General features: G+C 41.3%; 1 protein-coding gene across 3 annotated transcripts in view; it reads left to right on the top strand.

The window, feature by feature from the left end:
* LPCAT3 (lysophosphatidylcholine acyltransferase 3) overlaps positions 1–21,557 on the top strand; it is a 24,494-nt gene extending 2,937 nt beyond the window's left edge. Inside the window, exons 2-14 of one of the 3 annotated variants that reach the window (XM_042448295.1) lie at positions 7,034–7,288; positions 11,009–11,116; positions 11,226–11,332; positions 12,264–12,357; positions 12,869–12,906; positions 14,115–14,293; positions 14,498–14,606; positions 17,035–17,121; positions 17,230–17,396; positions 18,886–19,033; positions 20,085–20,243; positions 20,981–21,107; positions 21,234–21,557. In XM_042448295.1, the coding sequence (XP_042304229.1) occupies positions 11,086–11,116; positions 11,226–11,332; positions 12,264–12,357; positions 12,869–12,906; positions 14,115–14,293; positions 14,498–14,606; positions 17,035–17,121; positions 17,230–17,396; positions 18,886–19,033; positions 20,085–20,243; positions 20,981–21,097 (1,236 nt within the window). In that variant the 5' untranslated portion in view covers positions 7,034–7,288; positions 11,009–11,085 and the 3' untranslated portion in view covers positions 21,098–21,107; positions 21,234–21,557. Of the gene's footprint in view, positions 1–7,033; positions 7,289–11,008; positions 11,117–11,225; positions 11,333–12,263; positions 12,358–12,868; positions 12,907–14,114; positions 14,294–14,497; positions 14,607–17,034; positions 17,122–17,229; positions 17,397–18,885; positions 19,034–20,084; positions 20,244–20,980; positions 21,176–21,209 lie in introns of all 3 variants that reach the window. The other 2 variants (XR_006101810.1, XM_042448294.1) reach the window with 2 other exon arrangements.
* Positions 21,558–21,754: the final 197 nt, after the last annotated feature.

The raw sequence follows: 21,754 nt of genomic DNA, 5'->3' as shown, positions 1-21,754 counted from the left end.
GAAGGAAGGGAAGAAGAAAGGAAGAAGGGAGGGAGGGAGGTCTAAATGAAGGATGGAAGGGAGGAAAGAAGGAAGGGAAGAAGAAAGGAGGGAGGGAGGGAGGTATGAATGAAGGATGGAAGGGAGGGAAGAAGGAAGGAAGGAAGGAAGAAGGGAGGGAGGGAGGTATGAATGAAGGATGGAAGGAAGGGAAGAAGGAAGGAAGGAGGGAGGTATGAATGAAGAATGGAAGGGAGGGAAGAAGGAAGGAAGAAAGGAGGCAGGCAGGCAGGCAGGCATGGAGACATGCAGGTTGGAAAGAAGGAATGACGGAAGGAAAGGAAGGAAGAAGGAAGGGAAGGTAGAAGGTCTGAGGGAGGAGGGAAGGGCGCCCAGAACCAGTCCGCCACGTGGGTCCGAAACACACACTGCAGAAATAACCCAGTTTGAGACCGCTTTAACTGCCCTGGCTCAGTGCTAGGGAACCCTGGGAACTGTAGTTTATTGTGGCACCAGGGCTATCTCTCTCTTTCTGACAAAGAAGGCTGAATGTCTCACAAAAACCAGAGTCCCCCTCCCCCAGGCCCTCTCAGTGTCACAGCTTTACTGGAGGAGGACAGGAAGGAGGGCCTCCGAGGGGGAAAAAAGGAGGACGTGGCCAGAGAACAGCTATAGGACACTCATAGGGATGTTGAATCCATGCTCCAGATGGAATACGCTCAGTGGGAAAAGGAGGACATGGCCAGAAAGAAAGCTGACAGCACACTTAGATATCTTATATCCATGCTCAAAATGGAGGACATGACCAAAAGAAAAGCTAAAAGCACTCATAGAAATGTTGAATCCGTGATCCAAATGGAGGACGTTCAGGGAAAAAGGAGGACGTGGCCTAAAAACTCTCATAGAAATATTAAATCCATGCTTCTCGATCGTGTCCCAAATGGAGGGCATTTTGAAATTCCTCCTGGGCTGCATTCACACTGCAGGAATACTATGCTTTGGCCCCAGTTCGAGTGCCATGGCTGAGTGGTATGGAATCCTGGGATTTGTAGTTCACTGTGGCTCCTCTCAGGCCTTTCCTCTGGTGTCGCCAAAAACTACAGTTCTCAGGATCCCACAGCAGTGAGCCATGGCAGTTAAAGTGGGGCCAAACCGGATTAGTCCTGCAGTGCCGACGCAGCCCTGGACTGAAGGCTGAAATGTAGGATGTGTCCTGGAAATGGAGGATGCGTCTGGTCACCCTGGGCATGAGGCCTTCTAGACTTTTCTGGAAGCAGAGAAAAGAGGGGAGAGTTGGGAGAGAAAGAAGGAAAGACCCTGGGGGCCTTGGGCCAGAAGGTGGGCAGCTGGACTCTTTCAGTCTGAGAAGATGGAAGGGGGACACAAACAAGATGGGCTCCCGCCTTCTTTCCCTTTTGGAAAAGGTTGGACCAGGCTCCGCTGGAAAGAGGACACTGGGTTAGGCTGCCCTTCACTCCGACAAGGTGGCTCTTGGCCTTTGGAATTCACCCTTTAGAAATGGGCCCCCTCCTCCACGCCTTGGTTGCAGGTGCCTGGCACTAGCCTAGCTCTGCCATAAATAACCCCAGCAACAAACTCTGCCTGACTGACTCTCTGCAAAGGAGGGGATGGCATGCGCCCTCCAGGGCGACCTTTACCTCCGACTGTTCTCTCTTTAGCCTGCTTCCAGAAGACGCGGAAGTTATAACCAGCCTGGCCTAGTGCTTTCAGTGTTGGAGTATGACTCTGGGGACCAGGGTTCAATTCTCATGAAACCCACTGGGTGACCTTGGGCCATTCACACTCTCAGCCTCAGGGGAAGACCATGGCAAACCACCTCTGAAGAACTGTTAGTCTGTAGAATCAGCACATAGAGAAATCTTGTAGCACCTTTGAGACTCACTGGAAGAAAGAAATTGGCAGCATGTGCTTTTTCGTAGACTTCGGTCTACTTCCTCAGATGCATTTAAATGAATCTGAGGAAGTAGACCGAAGTCTACGAAAGCTCACGCTGCCAACTTCTTTCTTTCAGTGAGTCTCAAAGGAGTTTATCAAACGGGAGGAATTGCTCTTAAATTCAAATGAAAAGAAAGTGGGGCCAGAACGCATTCACTTAAAGTGACTAGTTTCGCGCAATTACACGAATGCGCATTGTGTTCGAACTGGCTCCCCATTGCCCGAAAATAGCATACCATTGCCCGAATTTGCATGTGGCAGTCTATCACGCAATAAGGTGAAACCACATGACTGCGTTCGGACTGACTTCCCATTGCCCGAATTTGCGTGTAGTGGGTTATCACGCAATAACGTTAAACCCCATGATTGTGTTCAGATTGCCATTGGATTATCCTTCCAGTTTCCCTTGTCTGATAATCTCCAAATGTGCTACATGATCTCTCGACCTCTGAAGAAATTTGCCAAGAAAACCCCATGTTAAGTTCACCTTAGAGTCGCCATGATTTGGAAATGGCTTGAAGGCACAACCACCAGCAGCAACACAAGACTCTACCAAGCCTCCTGCCATAGTAAAGTTGTACTATTTAGAGGGGACTCTGGTTTTTCTCACAGGTGTGGGTCAAAGGTCTCCATGTGGTAGGCCAAGTCCTAGAGTTTCAGATACTTGAATTCAGCCTTCATCTACCGTTAAGGGTTAGAGAAGTAAATATGGCAAGGGGAAAGTTGCAGTGGAGCAGTGCATGATTGTGCAGAAAAGGAATCCATCTGGTGCAACAGCTTTCCTCCCTCCTACAGATTTCCTCTTCTGTGTAGTTAGTTCTTACAGATCCACGAAGGCCCACTGCCTTCCTCTTACAGCAGAGGTCCTCCTCTGGCTACTAACAGCTACCTCAAACTCCTAGTATTGTAAATGCAGGTTAGGTGTAGAAAAGGAGGCTTTGTAGGTGACCACAATTGTTGTGCTCAGTGAATCTGAGGAAGTGGCTCAAAATCCATGAAAGCCTGTGCTGAAACAAATCTATTTGTCTCAAAGGTGCTGCTAGATTTCTTCCTCCTCCTTTTCCCTTTTGTAGTGAAAAAGATGTCTCTTTGAAAAATTAGTTTGTGTGAGTCCCCTGCTTCACATTTCATTTATCACACAGGGAAGGATGGTGTAAAAGTGTTCTGTTTCACAGAAAATGGTGGAAAGGTTAGGCTGCATTTCTAGAAGTGAAGTTTCAAGTGTGCCATGGAAGTGCCACATGTTGCTTCCCAAGTCACTGTTAGGCTTGAAGCAGCAGAGGAATTTATGGCACTCCAATGCTCGGCACAAAGGATAAGGTTCGCTTTAGGGCAGTGTTTCTGAATCCTGTCCCTCTTTTTAGTCTGCCTCTGCTGTAAAACCCACAGGGTGGCCTCAGACTAGTCACACACTCTCAACCTCAGGGGAAGGCAGTGGCAAACCTTCTCTGAACAAATCTTGCCACGAATTAGGGCAATCTTGCCAAGGGTTAGGGTAGCTGTAAGTCAGAAATTAGTTGAAAGCACACAACAAACCACGTTCCCACACTGTACAACCCACATAAGAACTGGGTTGGGGCACTAGTCCAGTCTGGTTTTAGAAGAGAACTAGTGCAGGGCATCATATAGGAGCCCTGGTGGCGCAGTGGTTAAATGCCTATACTGCAGCCATTCACTCGAAACCACAAGGTTGCGAGTTCAAGACCAGCCAAAGGGCCCAAGCTCGACTCAGGCTTGCATCCTTCCGAGGTCGCTAAAATAGGTACCCAGACTGTTGGGGGCAAATTAGCTTACTTGCTAATTAGCTTACTTGCTGTTAACCGCTATGATCTTTGGAATAGCGGTATATAAATAAAACAAATTATTAATTAATTAATTATTATATACTCCATTCTAAGCCACCGATGCAGGGAAGAGGGCATCATGAGGAAGAACTGCTATGGCATGGACTTGCATAAGTTCCTTTTCTCTGCAGCTTTGTTGGAACACAGCTAAACCATTTGTGTTGGGAGAAATATATCTCTGGCTGCTGAAGAATACTTTCCTGCCTTGGGAATTTGTGATTTTTCCCTGAGGCTAACCAGGATCTTGTAGGTTGAGAGCCATCACTTTAAGGTTCCTTTCTTTGTGTTCCCATTGACCCATAAGCACTCTGAAATGGGGATGGTGGTCTCCTTTCCCCAAAAACCTGTTCCGTTATAGTCAGGCATGGAAAAATGTCTGCCAAAAACTTAACTTTCAAATGAAGTGTTCTTAGTGTTTAGGCATTGTTTCATTGTTTTGGGGTTTTTTTGGTCTTTTCCTGCCTTAATGGATTTTCTCTAGTAGAAAACGAAAAAGCATGGAGGGGCTACACGCTTTGTCATCGAGACTTCTTGTAAACCAGAATGGGGCAGTGCAATCATACAATAAAAACCTGGTCTGGTAGCATCCAAATACCTTTCTGTGTCATTTTTGTTTACATTAAAACCAACATGATTATACACATATTCAGACATATGTCTTACTAGGTTCTGTGAAACTTGGAACATTTGTTCAGAATCAAGTCCTACTGAATTTCCTAATGAATAAGCATGTATGCAATAGGGTTGTTAGTCCAGGGCGATTTAGCACAACTTCGAAGGAGTGAAAAGTATCCAAACCTGACAGGGGACTTTCTCTGCAGGTGTGGTTGTTCTACTGACAGAACAGCGTGGGAATTCTGGATTATAGATAATTGAGTGGGATGATGCAAGTCTGTGGGATGATGCAAATCTGGATTTCTGCTGATGGTTGTGATGCTATCCGATAGGATCAGGCACTGACAAAATGCAATGCATCTTTGAATGGGGATTATTACACCCAGCAACTCCATAATTCCTTCCTCTTTCTGTTCCTGATTTAAAAAAGAAAGCATTGATACTAACCTCATTTCTTTTTCATATATTTATTCTCTTGAACTTCTTTTGCAGGTATTCTGGAAATACCTGTAATCACTGAGCTGATATATGTCAATATAGTATCAATGCTCTATATATATATATATATATATATATATATATATATATACACACACACACACACACACACACACACACACACACACACGGATAGATAGATAGGTAGATAGGTAGATAGGCAGACAGACAGAATATTGCCATATCTCATTACACCCCAAAGCCACTTAATTTTCAAAGTATGCCAGAGCCTAATGATCATAGTCGTCATGTCTCTCACATGTATACATTCCTTTCTCAAGGGAATGACCATCTCTCTCTCTCTCTCTCTCTCTCTCTCTTTCCTTAAAAGCTCCTAGCTGCTTCTTGCCCAAAACAGCTTTATTTTCTTTCCCTTCTTGTGTTTGTATTCAACTTCTCTTCTAAAAAAACCAACACCACAGCCCATTTTCTTGGCCATATAAGGTTGGATGAAAAGCACTTTACCTGTCGTCTGTTCACTAAGTTAATGCAGAATTTTCCAGTTTCATGATATCTTGGCCATATTTATTCAGGTTTTGTTTCTGAAACCAGCTTGGAAAAACCAAGGAGAAAATATAGACCTACTCTAGACTCTTGACTTTGTTTGATCATTTTCAGCTTGGTCATTTTGAAGTTCAGGCATTACTCATATATTTCTGTCATGGCAGGGGGTTGGACTGGATGGCCCTTGTGGTCTCTTCCAACTCTATGATTCTATGATTCTAGTAAAATAGCATGCTTGACACTTAGATACATCATCCTAAAGTATAAGCTTTGTGCACTGAGATAGGCCTGTTACAGACTGCCAAAATAAAGCTGCTTCAGGTCTCTTTGGAGGTATGCTATTTAAATGATGCATGGGTCCTAAGAGTCCAGAGGTCGCACCAAAGCCACACTCCATTCCTAAGCACTGGAGTGCAGCTTTGGTGCAGCTTCCGGATTCTTAGGATGCATGCATCATTTAAACAGCATACCTCCAAAGAGACCCAAAGCAGCTTTATTTTGGCAGTCTGTAACAGGCCATAGTGACTGCTTTGCTCTTCACTTACATGCCTTCACTCCCTATCTTGGTTCCTATTTTTTCGAGCCCAGTTGGTGGCAGTTTTAAAGTTAGACGAAGGACTAGTATGTGTGAGATACTGTCTAAACATACATATGCTACCATTTTTAATGTCTTTGCCAGCTTCGAGAATTTGGGAGAAGATACGGACCAGCACTTTGTGCAGTCCTGTAGGCGGAGCCATGGTGCAGCATCCGCACGATGGATGCCATGACTCTGCCCCCATCGCGTCATGATGCCGCACGCCCTTCTAGATGATGCATAGCATCATGGCACAGCCCTGTGCACTGCATCTAGATGATGCAGCACGAAAAGGGTGTCACAAAGCCGCACTGCCACGGCTATGACGCCCTTTATGACGCTCTCTGGAGGCCGGATCTGTGCCACGACATGCAGTTGCTGTGGCACTGATCCGGCCACTGAAGGGGCAGGTAGATGCCGCCCATCTGTACAACTCCATTGTTCATGTAATAAATTCAATTGCCCAGTTATGCTACATACTGTGTGGGTTACACAGTAATCTGATTTTGGCAATTTGAGAGGGTGCTTTCCCAACTGCATGTGATTGCTCTTGGCAGCAAAACCACACCTCATTGGGTTGGAAGCAACTTTAGTCACTCTTGGTGGATGCCATATTAAAAGCATCCTTATCTCCAAGAATACAAGATCACTAAAGTCTAGTCTAACAGTGTCTTGCCATGATTCTGAGGTTTTTGAAGAATTAATGCTTTTATGGATACAGTGCTTCTGGGTTTTCTGTACTGACTTTCTCATGTTTATTATCATTGTAGAGATTATCTGTGTATTAGCTTTTAAAAATCATATATATAAGTATTTATAGTCCTCTGGTACTTTTTATGTTTTCAAAGAAGAAGGAAAATGGCTGTCTTCAGCACTAGCACAAGTTGGTCAGTATCTTGTCAACTGTCAGATAACTATGTAATGGTTTTAAAACTGAGGCTTTGTTAGTTCTCATATTTTCTTATTGTTTGTATTAGTGTGAATATATGTTGAGTATTTGCAATGCATAAAGTCTGCTTTGTTCCTATCAACCCTTACCTGTGGTTGTGTACTTCCATAGCCTGCCTCTCAGAAAGTCAATATACTACCAATTCTACTTCTGAAGAAGACTTTTGGTTCATCTAACCAGAGTACTATCCACGCTGATTGGCAGGAGTTCTTCAAGGTCTTGACAAGAGAGATATTCCCCAGCACTGTCACCTGAGATCCTTTATGCCAGGGTTAGAACCTGGGATCATCTGCATGCAAAATATGTGTTGTGTCACTGACCTATGGCCCTTCCAAGGTGGCGTCACAAGGCTTCAGGCAGTCTGAAGTAAGCATAAATAATGATATTGTCTCTGGTTGTTCTCATCAATATAGCTTATGTAGTGGTAGTAAAGAAAGAATCCTTTAACATACTAATCACTATTTAAAGGAAGATGGACCAATCAGAATCATAAGGCACAAAATTCCAGCAAATTATTGTTTTCTGCAGATCTTGTAACCTCAGTAGGATTTGCAGTGGAGAATATTCAAATAGCTGCACCCTATACTTGTTTATTAGTTTCCTTTTATTACAGAGTTTTTCCCAGCCCCTCCTAGGGTGGATTATCATGGGAAAATCGAAGCTATGGTCAAAAAATGTAAAGCATTCTAAATACATTAAAATTTATGAGGGGAGAATAAAAGCATCAGTAGAGAATAAAGGATCATAAATTAAAAGGCTAGAAAATAAAATGTTGAAATGATACCAATGTAGGCACCAGGCAGCCCTCTCTAGGGAGAGTTTTATTTCACCAGTGTCACAGCCCATGAAGCCTGTTCCCTAGTAGCTGTTGTCACACTTCTGACAGCAGAGGATCATGTGGAAAAAAGCCTCTGCCAAAAATCCTAGTATATGGAAAGTTACATACAGAGACAGTATACCGAAAGGAGGGAGGTTTGCCAAGTTATTGCCTTAGTGATCTAACGTTTAGAGCATTCTAAGTGAGGACTATCTACTTTTTATGTTGATAACATAGGCAAATTCTTTTGTACGCTTGGTATTTTGAAGGCTTAGGGTTGTGATTGGTGTTCAGGAACTGTTATGTTCAAGCTGTTCCTCAATAGTAGCTTTGCCACAGACTAATTATGGTATACCTTATACAGTCTGCAGATTTTGACATTCTGAAGCTTCAGCATTTTTCTTGCTTCTGTGACTATGAAGATAAGTTTGAAAATACAGAGGAAATTACCAATGATGCCCCTTCAAAAGCAGGGAGCATAATAAACACAATACGTCACAGAACAGTGTAGCAGAATGACTGTATGAAGCTGGTACTTAAAATGAACTGTTTGTCTTGAATATTGCTCACCAGAGTGACTTCTTTGTTGAGAGAGGAGCATAAGCTCTCTAACACTGGAGAGAGGCATTTGTTTTGTCTTTGTTTCCAGAAAGTTAAACTGGTGTGATGTAACTATTATGCACCATGTTGGACCATTGTAAGTTCTGGGCAAATGGGTTTATACTGTCTCAAAAACCATTGACCATAGGCATGAGTTAGATTAAAAAGGAGGAGGAGGAAGAGGAGGAGGAGGAAGGAGTCAGACTAGAATAAGAGTGATGGGTTTAGAAAAGGAGTGGGGAAATAAAATGGCCTTCTAAATGTTGTCCTACTGCAAGCATATTTGCAAAGGCAAAGAATATTGGGAGTTGCAGCTCAGCATCATCTGGGAGAAAGCCACACATTACTGATCCTGCTTTAAGACTTTTGATTTCATGAGTCAGTCATTAAACATCAAGGCAGTATGGATGTAGTCCTTTGGAGTGTACATTTATAAATTCTGTGGCTTGTAAAAAAGACATTTCACTTTCCAGACTCCAATAAGAAAATAGAGCCTCACCTTGTGGGATTGTAAGGATGAATGAGAGTTGGGAAAAGTTGTAGCTTGGGTAAAATTCTAATCTGAAAAGCTAGAAAAAATATGGAAGATAGGTATGTTGAAACAAACCACTTCAGGAATAAACTACATGAAGACAGTGGAGTCTGAGGTCCAGTTACAATAGCATCATTACAATGTGACTTGTAAGCCTATGGTAACTTGGTAGTCATATTTATAGCATGACTGACTGTATTGGAGAGCAATGGCTGTAGTAAAATTGGGATTTGTGCAGTGCTGTGGCTCATATGCCCTAGGAGCTGAGTGCAAGCCTGGATGAAAGAGTTAATGCCGGTCATGAGCAAGAAAACCGTCCGCAGAAGTGCTCTTCCTCATACCTCCCTGAGCACATCCACTCTTGTCTAATTTCAGAAGCTAAGCAGGGTCAGGCCTGCTTAGCACTTGGATGGGAGCCCTGCAGCAAGAAAGATTCATGCTGGCACCCCAAAGCTGCTGCCACTTACGGTCGACGTTCCTGGGCCTGCAATAGTCTGACTCAATATAAGGTGGTTTCTTAAGTGAACTGAGATGTCCTTTGGTCTTTACTTGTTCTACAGTTTAGTGTTTAGAAACATAAAAAGGAAATAATGATCTAAAACTGTTAGCAGTGGGAAAACTTGTGTAATCAGTTGAACAAAATAACAGCCTAAACATTACATTGTGTTTCAGGAAATCCCTTGCAGTCTGGTTAGGGACTTTGTTGAATGCATCGTGGAGTGAGATGTGAAATAGAAAAGATTTTATGTTGTATAAAAGTGCAGCATATGGCATTTTTGTATTCTTGTGTACTGGGGCACACATTTCATTCCCCCACAAGATTGATGACGATTGCCTGATAAAGACATTTTCGTAATACAGATTTTAGAATTTGTCTCCTGTCCAACACAGCTTGCTTTTAATAAGGTTTGATTGGATTGCTGTCAATTCTGTTAAAGAATATTTTTATTACAGAAGGATATTATATAACCATTACCAGAGACGTAGCCATGTTAGTCTGCATTGTATAAACATTAGTTCAGGCATAGGCAAAGTATGGTCCTCCAGATGTTGGACTGCAGCCCCTAGCATTCCTTATCTTGTATGACTTGCCTAGGGCTAATGGGAGCTGCAGTCCCAACAGCATCTGTAAGGCCGTGCTGTGCCTACGCCAGATTACCATATCTGGGAAGTATTGGAAGAGTAGGAATGGGCGCTGCTTTATTTTCATCAGCCTAATTAAGACTGGCTTTGGAAATGTCCTACGTCTGTGTTAGAAGGACACTGAACATTGTCAGGGTTTTCATTTGAAAATGCCTGTCTAGATGAAATCCATGTATGTCAGTGTTATGTTTCTTCTTCTTGTGTGACTATTCCATACTGTTTTGCACCTCTACATACTTTGGTATTGGGAGCTGGTGGCAAAGAATGATATCAGGGACCACCAGTCATAGTGGCTGTACATTACCTCCTCTATCAGAGACAATGTGGCTCATGCTATAAGTGCAAGGATGCTCTTATGCTCTTGCCTTGTTTGTGTGCTCCCAATAAGTGTCTAGTTGGCCACTGTGGGGAGAGAATGTTGGATTAGATAAGATTTTGGTCTATTCCAGCATAATTCTCTTCTTTCAGGAAGGATTCTGTGCTAATTTCTGTAGAAATTTGTTTGATTGAGTTCATTTTTGTTTTATGTGTGCCAGATTGTACCAAAAAAAAAAAAAAAAAAAATCCCCAAATCCCATCATCTTTATTAGGACAAACCAAGCCAAAATGTCATCAAACAGTAAGCAAACTTTTGAATTTTCAAGAACCCTTAATCTTGGAGGAGGGCTATTGCCAGTATGATAATGATAACTACTTTTACAATGCTCCCTGTGGCAAAAAAAAGCTTACAACCGTGTACATCAGGCCCAGTATCAGCCTCCATATTGGCATTCCTCTGCACAGATTGGGCTAAAGCTATGAGATAACTCCATAAGGCTATCCAGTGAATTTGCAGCTAATGTAAGCTCTGAACAGGGGACATGTATCTCTGTCTGTGTTCACTGAGTAATGCGCAATCATCAAATAGACGTGTGAAGTTCAGGTTTTATGTTATTTTTAAAAAAATTTTTTGTGTTTGCCTAGGCTGACCTGGGTTCCCGTTTTCTCCCTTTAGGATACCCTTTTGCCTTGTTCCAGCGTCATTTCCTTTTCCAGAAAGAGCTCTACCTCATTCACCTGTGCAACATATTAATGGGACTCTCACTTGCCTGTTTCAACTTTGGTAAGGGGGCTGAGAAAATGGCTGCCCAACTCGTGAGTAGCAAAGTGTGGGAGGGGGTATGATGCTGCTTCTCTGTGTAGTTTCTGATAACTCTTATTTGCCTTTTCAGGGACAATGTTCTGCCACTCGCTCATATGTGTCTTAACTCAGTTTCTCATACTGAGGCTCATGGGTCGCACAATCACTGCCGTTGCCACGACCTTCTGTTTCCAAATGGTAAACATTTTCCTTTCTTCCAGGTTTTTGGGTAGGATTCTGCTTTTGCTCACTTCTGTTCTGCTCAGCATATACTGTGCAGAAAGGAAGGATTGATGGGTATATGGGAGAAAGATCTAAAGATAAACACTAAAGATTTAACATTTTGTCTCTCTCAAATAACTAAAATTAAAAATATAAAGGTAGGAGAGCAACAATTAAACTTAATCAACAAACTGTATAAATCCCCACGTCAGATAGCAATGATAAATAAAAAACTTTGTCCAAATTGTTGGCACGAATGTGGGCAAAAAGGAACATACATTCATATTTGGTGGGAGTGCCCCATGTACAAAATTTTTGGTTGTATGTTATACAGGAGGTAAACAGGATTATCGGAAGAAACCTTCAATTTGATAAGGAGAAATGTTTAATTCTGAATTTGAGAAAATTCAGATTGAGTAAAACAGAAGATAACATAATAAATTTTTTGTTAAGGTCTGCACATGCTGTAATCACATTAGGTTGGAAAAATAAACAATGTTCGGGGGGATTGGTCACACTATATTGCAGCATATCTTTTATTTAAATATTTAAGGGAAAGAAAAGGAAAATACAATGGTCAAATAAATGAAATGGCCTGGTGGGAGAAATGGGGATGTTGGATTGAGAAAGTTAAACTTAAAAGGAGGTACAACAAAGTTAATAACAACATTATTAATAAGATATTCCATATTATGGGTCCTGGGTATTAATTTACTTGGTCATAGCCACTGGAGGGGGAAGTATGTGATCTAATAATGCTAATATCTTGTAAAGTTTTATTATATGTGTTGTGTTATGGATCATAAACTTATTTTTAAAAAAGCATATACTGTGCAGGAACTTTAGGGGCAGAGAGAGGAAACAGAACCTGGATAGTAATCTGTCATTGTGACTAATGTTTCTTCAGGCATATCTGATGGCCGGCTATTACTATACTGCCACAGAGAGTTATGACATCAAGTGGACTATGCCACACTGTGTCCTGACTCTCAAGCTGATTGGTAAGCAGTTCTGTTTCATTGTATTCTATATAGAGTGGACCCTTGTTATACGCTGGGGTTTGGTTCCAAGATCCCCCGTGGATAACAAAATCCGTGGATGCTCAAGTCCCATTAAATATAGTGACATAGCAAAATGGTGTCCCTTATAAAAAATGGAAAATCAAGGTTTGATGTTTGAAATTTGTACTTTTTTTTAACATTTTCAAACCGTGGATGTTTGAATCAGTGTATTAAAATCCGTGTATAAGAAGGCCAACTGTACAAACAAGTTTGGTGTGCTGCATTGAAAACTCGAGTGTAACAATTCCACTTGTTTTTGTTAATTTATTTGTATCTTTTCTTTGAGAGCATTTTCAGGGCATTTTACATGCAGCAGTTTCCCAATCAGGCAGTAATCAGATCACAGTGACTAAGCTCCAGTATTAGATGCTCCAATATTAGATGCTCCTAGAGATACTGAACTCATCTGGTATTGAACTGCTTCATCATATTTTCATATTTTTCTCTCTAGGTCTGGTCATTGATTACTATGATGGTAGGAAAGAAGTGGTGAGTGAAATCCAATTATTTTCTTTTCTACATTCATCAAAGAGTGGGTTCAGAGAGTGATTAGAGAACAAAGTCATAGTAATCCCTGGGTTACCCGTGAATGTGAAGTTTCCTATCAGACTGCTCAATAGAGGGTAAAAACTATTCTCTTGTTAAAACAGAGGGTGTGAGGGAACCTGAAATTCAACTTCAGGTATTTGTTGAACACTCGCAAACATACAGGATGATGAATCTTTTCACCTCCTCATCTACACTAAATTCAACTTGTAAGTTGAAACTCTTGCTAAATATTTTCAAGATACTCCCATCAGGCAATGAAAGGAATGTGTTAGATACTTAATCATGCATTTGTTCACTTACTGGTTTGATGAGAGGGCTGATGGTAGTAAGACCACGAGAACTGAAATCTAGCATTTTTGCGATATAAAACGGGGGTTCTCTACAGACCTAGCTTCAGTTTTCTGGCAAAGACCACAGGTAGTAGTGGGATGAATTAAGAGGGTCAGGAATCAGAAAGCTTGTGTAACTTTCCTCTGCTCTCTTGTCTATTATTATTCAGCCCTGTCACAAAAACCTCTGCTTTTCCAAATCTGCCAGGCAATGTGTCTTTGGCAAGAGCATGGTCTTTGTCAATATGTATATCAGGGTGCTTCTTAGTCCCTTGAAATGTGTAATATATTCAGTCGATATGCACATTTGAGGGATAGTACAGATTGTTTTTCTGAAAGTCTTTAAAAAGAAGCTAGGCAGCTACCTGCTGGGGATGCTGTAACTAGAGACCGTACAATCAGGAGGGGGTTCAACCCGATGTCCCACAGGGCCCCTTCGAGCCCTATGATTCTATGATATTCTCTGCTAGTATGCCCCTGAGCTTATTTTAGCTTCTGTTGTGCCAGGCCCTCTTGCAGTATCTGTTGCTACAACTCAAAAGAACAGAGTAAGGAAATTTTTATAGTTGGCAAGCACTTTGTGGAATTTTAGTTTTCCCAACATATTATTGCATCCTAATGGACAGCAAATCCCATAACAGTTTATGATAAGAACAATGGATGTGAGTGCAGTTGGATGTCCTTGAGGATTTTTGTCAAAAGAACAAATTACTTAGGCTCTAGAATAAGTGAAGTCAGGAACTTGAAGAATAACCACAATGTCTTATTTCCAGGAAGTCTAACATAGGGATGCTAATATTGGTATTTTTATTATTATAGGAGACCCTCACTCCTGAACAACAGAAATATGCTGTTCGGGGTGTTCCTACTTTACTAGAGGTTGCTGGCTTTTCCTATTTCTATGGTGCCTTCATGGTGGGGCCTCAGTTTTCGATGACACAGTATCAGAAGTTAGTCAGAGGAGAGTTGACAGATGTTCCAGGTCAGAGACCCAACAGGTAATCTTCTGTGTTGAGATCCCCTAAACACCAGTTCTCCAAGACAGGAACATTTGAAATGCATATGTGCTATTCCATGTAGAGTCCCGTACTTCCAATCAAGACCATCTCACAGTAATGAAATGCACATGATGTGGTCCTCACCCCTTTTTTGAAATTCTACACTACATGAGGTCTGAATTTCTTCTCTGACACTCATTTCAGCTTTGTGCCTGCTCTTAAGCGCATGATGCTGGGCCTCTTCTTCATGGTAGTCTACACTGTAGTGGCCCCATACCTCTCTGAGGAGTACCTGGTCTCTGATGATTATCTGGTAAGTAGTTCTACAGGTTATGGAGTCTTAACTTCAGAATGTGAAGAACAGCATTTAAAATACTGAATGTTAATATTAAAATCTAAGGTGATAAATGTATAAAATTATTTACTCCTGACTGTTTTTAATAACAAACTACTCACTGAGCTACTGTTACAAATGTACTAGATGGTTGTGACCAGAATACCTAATACCCTCAAGCAGTGCTCAGACTTCCTCTAGCTAGGAAGTTCTCATGACTAGTTCGTAATATAACAAAGTCTTTTATTCAAAGTAGGCACAAGGCCATGTGGCACAAAGTTGTCTATTGTTTATTCTTTTGACTGAGTTCAGCTAGTACTTTCTCTTCTGGAAGAAACTTTGTGACTCATTTCTATATATCCATTTCATGAGAAATAATGTTTAAAAATGGTATGAGAACCAGTATCTCTCTAGTACAAATGCATACTTACTATCTAACACTACATGAGAAACAACTCTTAGTAGCAGACTTTCCCCCCCAAACAAGCATATTTCTGATTTCTTATTATTTTTAAAATATTTAGGGGTGCCCTTTTTGTCCAAAAATTCAAATGGCTTATGTAGCGTAGCTGGTGGTTTCACTCAAGCACTGAGGAAAGCACTGCTGTCTTCACAGGTCTGCCAGTGTCTAGGTGAATTATGAGATAAATATGCACCCACAGATATGTGGCAATCATATGTATACCAGTGTGTTAATACACACATCTTGTTAGTTTTAGCCCTCTTCTATATGAGTATGTCTGTCCTTTTTTAACATTTTGAATACCATAGCATTTTGACAAGAATCCTGTATCTGATACACCGTCATATCCTGAGAACCAAATGTCCTGACATTTGGAAGGCATCTTTAAATCTGCTGAAATAATTACAGCTGAATAAGAAGAAGCAATCAGCAGTCGAGTGTGATGTAGTATTTAGTGCAGAAATAGAACAGAACCCAATCTCTCATTGACTGTGAAGCTTGAGCTAGTCACTGTCTCTCAGTCTTACCTTCCTGGGTTGTTATGAGGATAAATTGGGGAGAGGAAGTCATGTGTGCCAGTTTGAGCTTATTGGAGGAAAAGCAAGATATGCATATAACCTAGAAATAAAAGGCAATGTTTGCCTCTTCCTTGTCCCATCAACAGAGACAGGTGAAGAATGGATGAGATCCATCAAATTACCAACTTAGACAGCTTCAAAAAAGCTGTCAAGACAAATCACTTCCAACAGGCCTTTCCCAAATAAAATCCCTGGCCACAGATTGATTACCCCCATGTATTTACTACCACCCTGCCTATGTTATCTTTATTATAAATTGATTTTAAAACTCTTTTAATTGTAATATATTTAATTCTTTTTAAGGGGGGATATTGTAATTTTATGTATTATATTGTATGTGGACGTTTTAATGTGAGCCGCTCTGATTGTCTTGCTACAGAACAGCGGGAGATAAATAAAAGTTTTATTTTATTTTATTATTATTTATTAACATGGAGGAGGGCCCCTCAACCAGGAAGCTCCTACAGTGGTGGTTTTTGCCTTTTCATTTGGAAGACAGGAAAGTATGGGAACAAGAAAAAGCAAAGGCTGCTGCTTCTTCCTCTCAGTTGATCACCCTTGGACATCCTTTGTTCCTCACCTAATGGTTAGGGCCTGGGACAGAGCCATCCTCCAAACCTGCTCATAGGGTGAACTGTAACTAACTGTAGGCCCTCCTCTGCACTCAGCAACACAACAGGGAGGCTTGGGCCCACAACACTACCTAAGAAGTGTGAGTAGGTACACACATACACCCTCTAACTAAGTAGTATGGAGGACTGAGCTAAAGGACTGAGAAGGGAGCACATGAACAGAGGGGAATGTGATGGCTGTTCCTTTTTGAGACCAGTTAAGGAGGAAGGCAATTAGGTAGTCATTCTACTTGTGCTTTCTGCCTAGGTAGCTTTGTGGGCCCAGTTCTGTCAGCTTTGAAGCCCAGAGAAGCAGAGGGAGAAAGGAGTTGAAAACAGCCGGTACCGTCTCTAACTTGCGTACTTGCTGCCCCAGCAAAATAATATCTCAGCAGGTGCTACCATTTGGGGAGAGGGGCACTTTGTGCCTCTTAGCTTGGGATCTCCGCTTCCTCAGTCTTCTCCCCCAGCACTGGTGAAACAGTAGCGATGGTATGAATCTTCTCCTCACCCCAGTCTGGTTTGTGGTATTTACTCAATGATATTTGAAAGATTCTGTTTGGCTTGAATAGTTCAAGGTACTTGTATAACTTAACTTTAATATTTTAAGCAGATTTGGGAGTACCAAGATTTCAAGTCAGCTAAGAAATATATATAAATAAATAAAACCAGCTGTTACTATAATTTAATTGTCCGAGTCCTATCTCCGGCTTCCAGTACTAGCCTTACCTTAACAATTCACTGTCTTCCTACAGGAACAGCCCTTCTGGTTTCGCTGTGTTTATATATTGATGTGGGGCAAGCTGATGCTCTACAAGTATGTTACCTGCTGGCTTGTCACGGTAAGAGTGCAAGTAAACATGATCTGTGAGACGAACTCCACTCACTGGGCAAGGTAGGGTGATGTTATCTTGTTCTCATGTTGTCATTGTATGTAACTTTCATTGCAGGAAGGAGTATGCATCCTAACTGGACTTGGATACAATGGAAAGGATGAAAAGGGGAAGCCTATGTGGAACGCTTGTGCTAACATGAAAGTCTGGTTATTTGAGACAACTCCTTATTTTACAGGAACCATTGCCTCTTTCAACACCAACACCAATGACTGGGTGGCCCGGTGAGCACGACTGAGTCTTTTGCACAGGAATTTTAGTTAAACATAAGTAGAGAGGTGGCCTTGATACAAGAAGGCCTGTGTGGATTTTGTACAAAGTAGAGTGTCAAGTTCCTGAGGATGCCGGCTGCTTTTTAAAAGCACATTTTACAGACTGCCAAAATAAAGCTGCTTCCGGTCTCTTTGGAGGTATGCTGTTTAAATGATGTGTGGGTCCTAAGAGTCTGGAGGTCACACCAAAGCCATACTCCATTCCTAAGCACTGGAGTGCAGCTTTGGTGCAGCTTCCAGATTCTTAGGATGCATGCATCATTTAAACAGCATACCTCCAAAGAGACCCGAAGCAGCTTTATTTTGGCAGTCTGTAACAGGCCATTGTGTGGACAATTTCTGGTAAAGTTCTCCATAGGACAAGGAAGCTTAGGAATGGTAGTGTTTCAGTACTTTGTATAATCCCTTTGTCTGCTAGAATAGCCAAAGTAATCTAAGTAGAGCCACTAAACATTCAACTGAACATTTTGTTTAATACTTTTTATATCTGTCTTGACATTCAAGATAGCATATAGGAGATTCCTAGAAAGTCTCCCATCTAAGCACTGGAAGACTCAGACCTGCTTACCTTAGCAAATCAGCTGTGTCATGTGCTCTCATACCATGCATACAAAACATCTAAACTAGCCACCCCTTATCAGCATCTCATGACCACCATCACATTTCTTCCTATATGCATCTTGCAATAGTAGGGTATAATTTGTAGATTGAGTGGAACCCCAAGACCATTTTAGAAACTATATTACTGCATATATTCATAAAACTGATACATTTCTTAGGGAGTGGAAACATAACTGTTGCCATAAGCTGAAACATGTGTACTCACTGCAAAACAGAAAAACTAAACATAGCAAAATAAAGTGAAAATGAAGGTTAATGCAAGAAACACAATGTGGTTTACAGTCTAACTTGTGTTATACATCTAAGTATCTAAGTGTCATTTGCAAAAAATAAGCACTATTCCAAATAGCAAAATAACAATAGCATGTGCGTACTTCTGAGCTGTTGATGTTTTAAAAAAATTATTTTAGGAAAGTACATGTTTTAAAAGGAGGAGTCTTGTAGCACTTTAAGGATTAACCAATTTATTGCAGTATAAACTTTGGATTATATTGTCCATGTTTAAAGCTGCAGATCCATTTCCTAACCTTTACACTTACACCTTTACTCTTAAAAATATGTGATCAATCAGTTGTCTTCCCTTAAATCAAAGAAAAACATTTTAGCAATATCAATGAAAACAGGGAACTAATTTAAGATAGGTCCACTAAAAATGTTTACTGCTTATTTAAGCCTTTCTTGCTTACTTGGAAACTCCAGAAACAAAAGAAACAATGATGAAAACTGCCCTTAACCTTGACATTTTTTCTCACCATCTATTTAAGTATCATTTTGGAGAAAATCAACAGTTGTCAACAAAAAGTAACCTTTTATTCTACAGCTACATCTACAAACGACTGAAATTCCTGGGAAACAAGTTACTTTCACAAGGCATCTCCTTGCTTTTCCTGGCTGTCTGGCATGGGCTGCACTGTGGTTACTTAGTGTGCTTCCAAATGGAGTTCCTTATCGTCATTGTTGAGAGACAGGTGAGCAACTTTTGTGGGAGAAGTGCTGGTATTATTCAAGCTTGAGTTCAGCATCTGCATACAGTATTCTTTTGGGCTTAAGAAAACCTGCTATCTGATTTGGTGAACCACATAATGCAGTAGATGAGAATGGAAGAACATTTTGAATAGTAGTTAGTGATATGCTTTTGTGTACTTCCTCAGTACGATGAACAGCATCCATTTATATGGTGGGCTGTTTTGTTCATTAAAACAATTTATTTAAGCTGTTTTGCGAGGAGAGAAAATGTAGGATGTTCTTGTACTTCAGTATTCTCAAGACTTTATTTACAGGGGCAAGGAAATGCTTATGAGGCCTGGGGGCTTAATTCCAATTTGACGAGACTCTCAGGGGGGTGAGGACAGTTCTTTCCAAACTGAACAATCACAAAGTACAATTCTATGCATGGCTGCTCAGAAGTAAGTCTCCAATCACTTACAACCTGTGTGCCTGAAATTCTCCATCCTTCCTGAAGCAAATGCACATCTATTTAAAACAATGGAACAAAATACAATCATAGAGTTGGTAGAAATCACAAAGGCCATCCAGTCCAACCCCCTGCCATGCAGGAAATCACAAAGCATCCCCGACAGATGGCCATCCAGCCTCAGTTTAAAGACTTCCAAGGAAGGAGATTGTCTATGCCTGACAATTGTAAAACTAACTTTATGGTGGAAATCTGATTCTGTTAAGGGCAAAACCATTTCAAATCGTCCTCAACATACACTGAGTTCAGCTATACGATACCACAGCTTATTTTAATGTGTAAACTCAAGCCTGCCTATAAACCATAATCAGCTACTTACGGCTGACTCCAGTCTACCAACAAACCAGTACATTCATTGCTGTATCTCAGGATGCTTCTGCTACTTCATGGAAATGGGAGTGAAATCACAAAAGTAAAAATTCTGAGATGATGGGAAATGAAATAATTCTCTAATGCAGGTGTAAGTTTTTTGGTCAGCACAAAGCATGAATTGCTTCGGTTTGAACCCTGCTATAGAGAAGTTTTTGTTTTGTTTTTTGTTACAGCTCATTAGCTTAGTACGAGACAGTCCAGCACTGACCACCTTGACCTCCATCATTATCTTGCGACCTGTCTTCTATGTGCTTCAGCAGGCTATCCACTGGATGTTTATGGGATATTCTCTTGTGCCATTTTGCCTCTTCAGTTGGGAAAAGTGGATCAAGGTACTGTTATGTCAACTTTATTGTTCATAGCTATGTGTCATAACAAATGGGTGAAAGACGTTGCCCTTTTGTGCTGGCTTGGGTGCAGCTTCAGAGCACAGCATTTAAACGCTGACCACTTTGATGCCACCCCCAAGCTGGCATCATGCTGCCTGCCCAACTACACGGCAACCAGCTTTGCAGCGCTCCAGCAGTGCAGTGTTTATGTGCTACACACCATAGGAAAGTCACAAAGCCGCGGCAGCAGAAAAGCCAACTTTTGGCCCCTCCAAAAGCTAGGTTGGGGATGTAGTGTGCGGTTGCCACAGCCCCAACCCAGCATTGAAAGGGGTGGTGTCCAACAGCAACCATTTCTTTGAAAAGCCTACAATTATTAAAGATCAGTGTACAGATCTGTTTAAAGGCTGAATCTATTTGCCAAGGATTCTCTGCTTCACCAGAATTAGATACAGAATCTTTAGTGTGATGGGATACTGTTAAACCTCCCAGCCAAAAAGGCAATAGGCATACATTGGAACCGCAAAGCTGTAAATGATTTTCTTAAGAAGGCTGCATATAGAAGCCTGAAATCCTAAGCCAAATGCCATTTTGTATAAAGGATACCAAAAAGAATGTGATTGAATACAAATAAAATGAAGGTACTAAAATCCCTGAAAAAAGGATGACTTCTCACACTCACTGATAGCAAGAAGAAAGAGTGAGAGGTCTAATACTAAACCCCATGTTTTTCTTCACAGGTATACAAGTCTATTTATTTCCTAGGGCATCTCTTATTCTTCACATTGCTGTTCATACTGCCTTACCTCCGAAAAATACTAGTGCCACGAAAAGAAAAGTTAAAGAAAGCTGAGTAACAACCAAAAGGTAAAATAAAACCTCATGGAACTTCTTATACTGGTTAAGACCAAACATCTGGGATAGGATGGAGCCAAGTAATTTTGTTTTTTCTTTTTGAGATTGTACCAGGTAATTTTGTTTTTTCTTTTCCAGATTGTACCACGTGTGCATTTATTATGGGGATTGTTGAAGCATCACCTGCCAAACTTGCCAGTCTACCCTTACTGAGTGACTAGGGGAGAATAGAGCACAGGGGCTAAGGTCCCAGAATGAGGGGAACAGAGGAACTGCTGCAACTCCTCCTCCCCTTTGACAGGTTGCCTTATCTTTCAACTTCTCTCCATGGACACTCCTGTCTCTGGAAATGTCAGATGATTGTAAAGCACTAGACGCAGGTGCCATCTGGGAATGGAGCCACTGCCTGACTTTTTCTACTTTCTAATTCTGCTAGATAAAATTGGTCCCAGTTGGTTTTCATTGATGCCTGAACTGCCTTTTTTCCACCAGTCCTAGGAGCATAAATTGTTTCTTGATTGCAAGGGTCTCCAACCTCCTTGGCCCATGAGTATGTTCAGAATTTGAGTATGTGTTGTGGACAATGTCTACTACTGCATAAGGGATCATGCCCATTCACTACATGGCTGTTCCACAGAAGTCGAGAATGGTGGGAGATG

This window comes from Sceloporus undulatus, chromosome 2 (genome assembly GCF_019175285.1).
Source record: "Sceloporus undulatus isolate JIND9_A2432 ecotype Alabama chromosome 2, SceUnd_v1.1, whole genome shotgun sequence".
Taxonomy (NCBI): domain Eukaryota; kingdom Metazoa; phylum Chordata; class Lepidosauria; order Squamata; family Phrynosomatidae; genus Sceloporus; species Sceloporus undulatus.
This window is presented reverse-complemented; position numbering and strand designations above follow the sequence as displayed.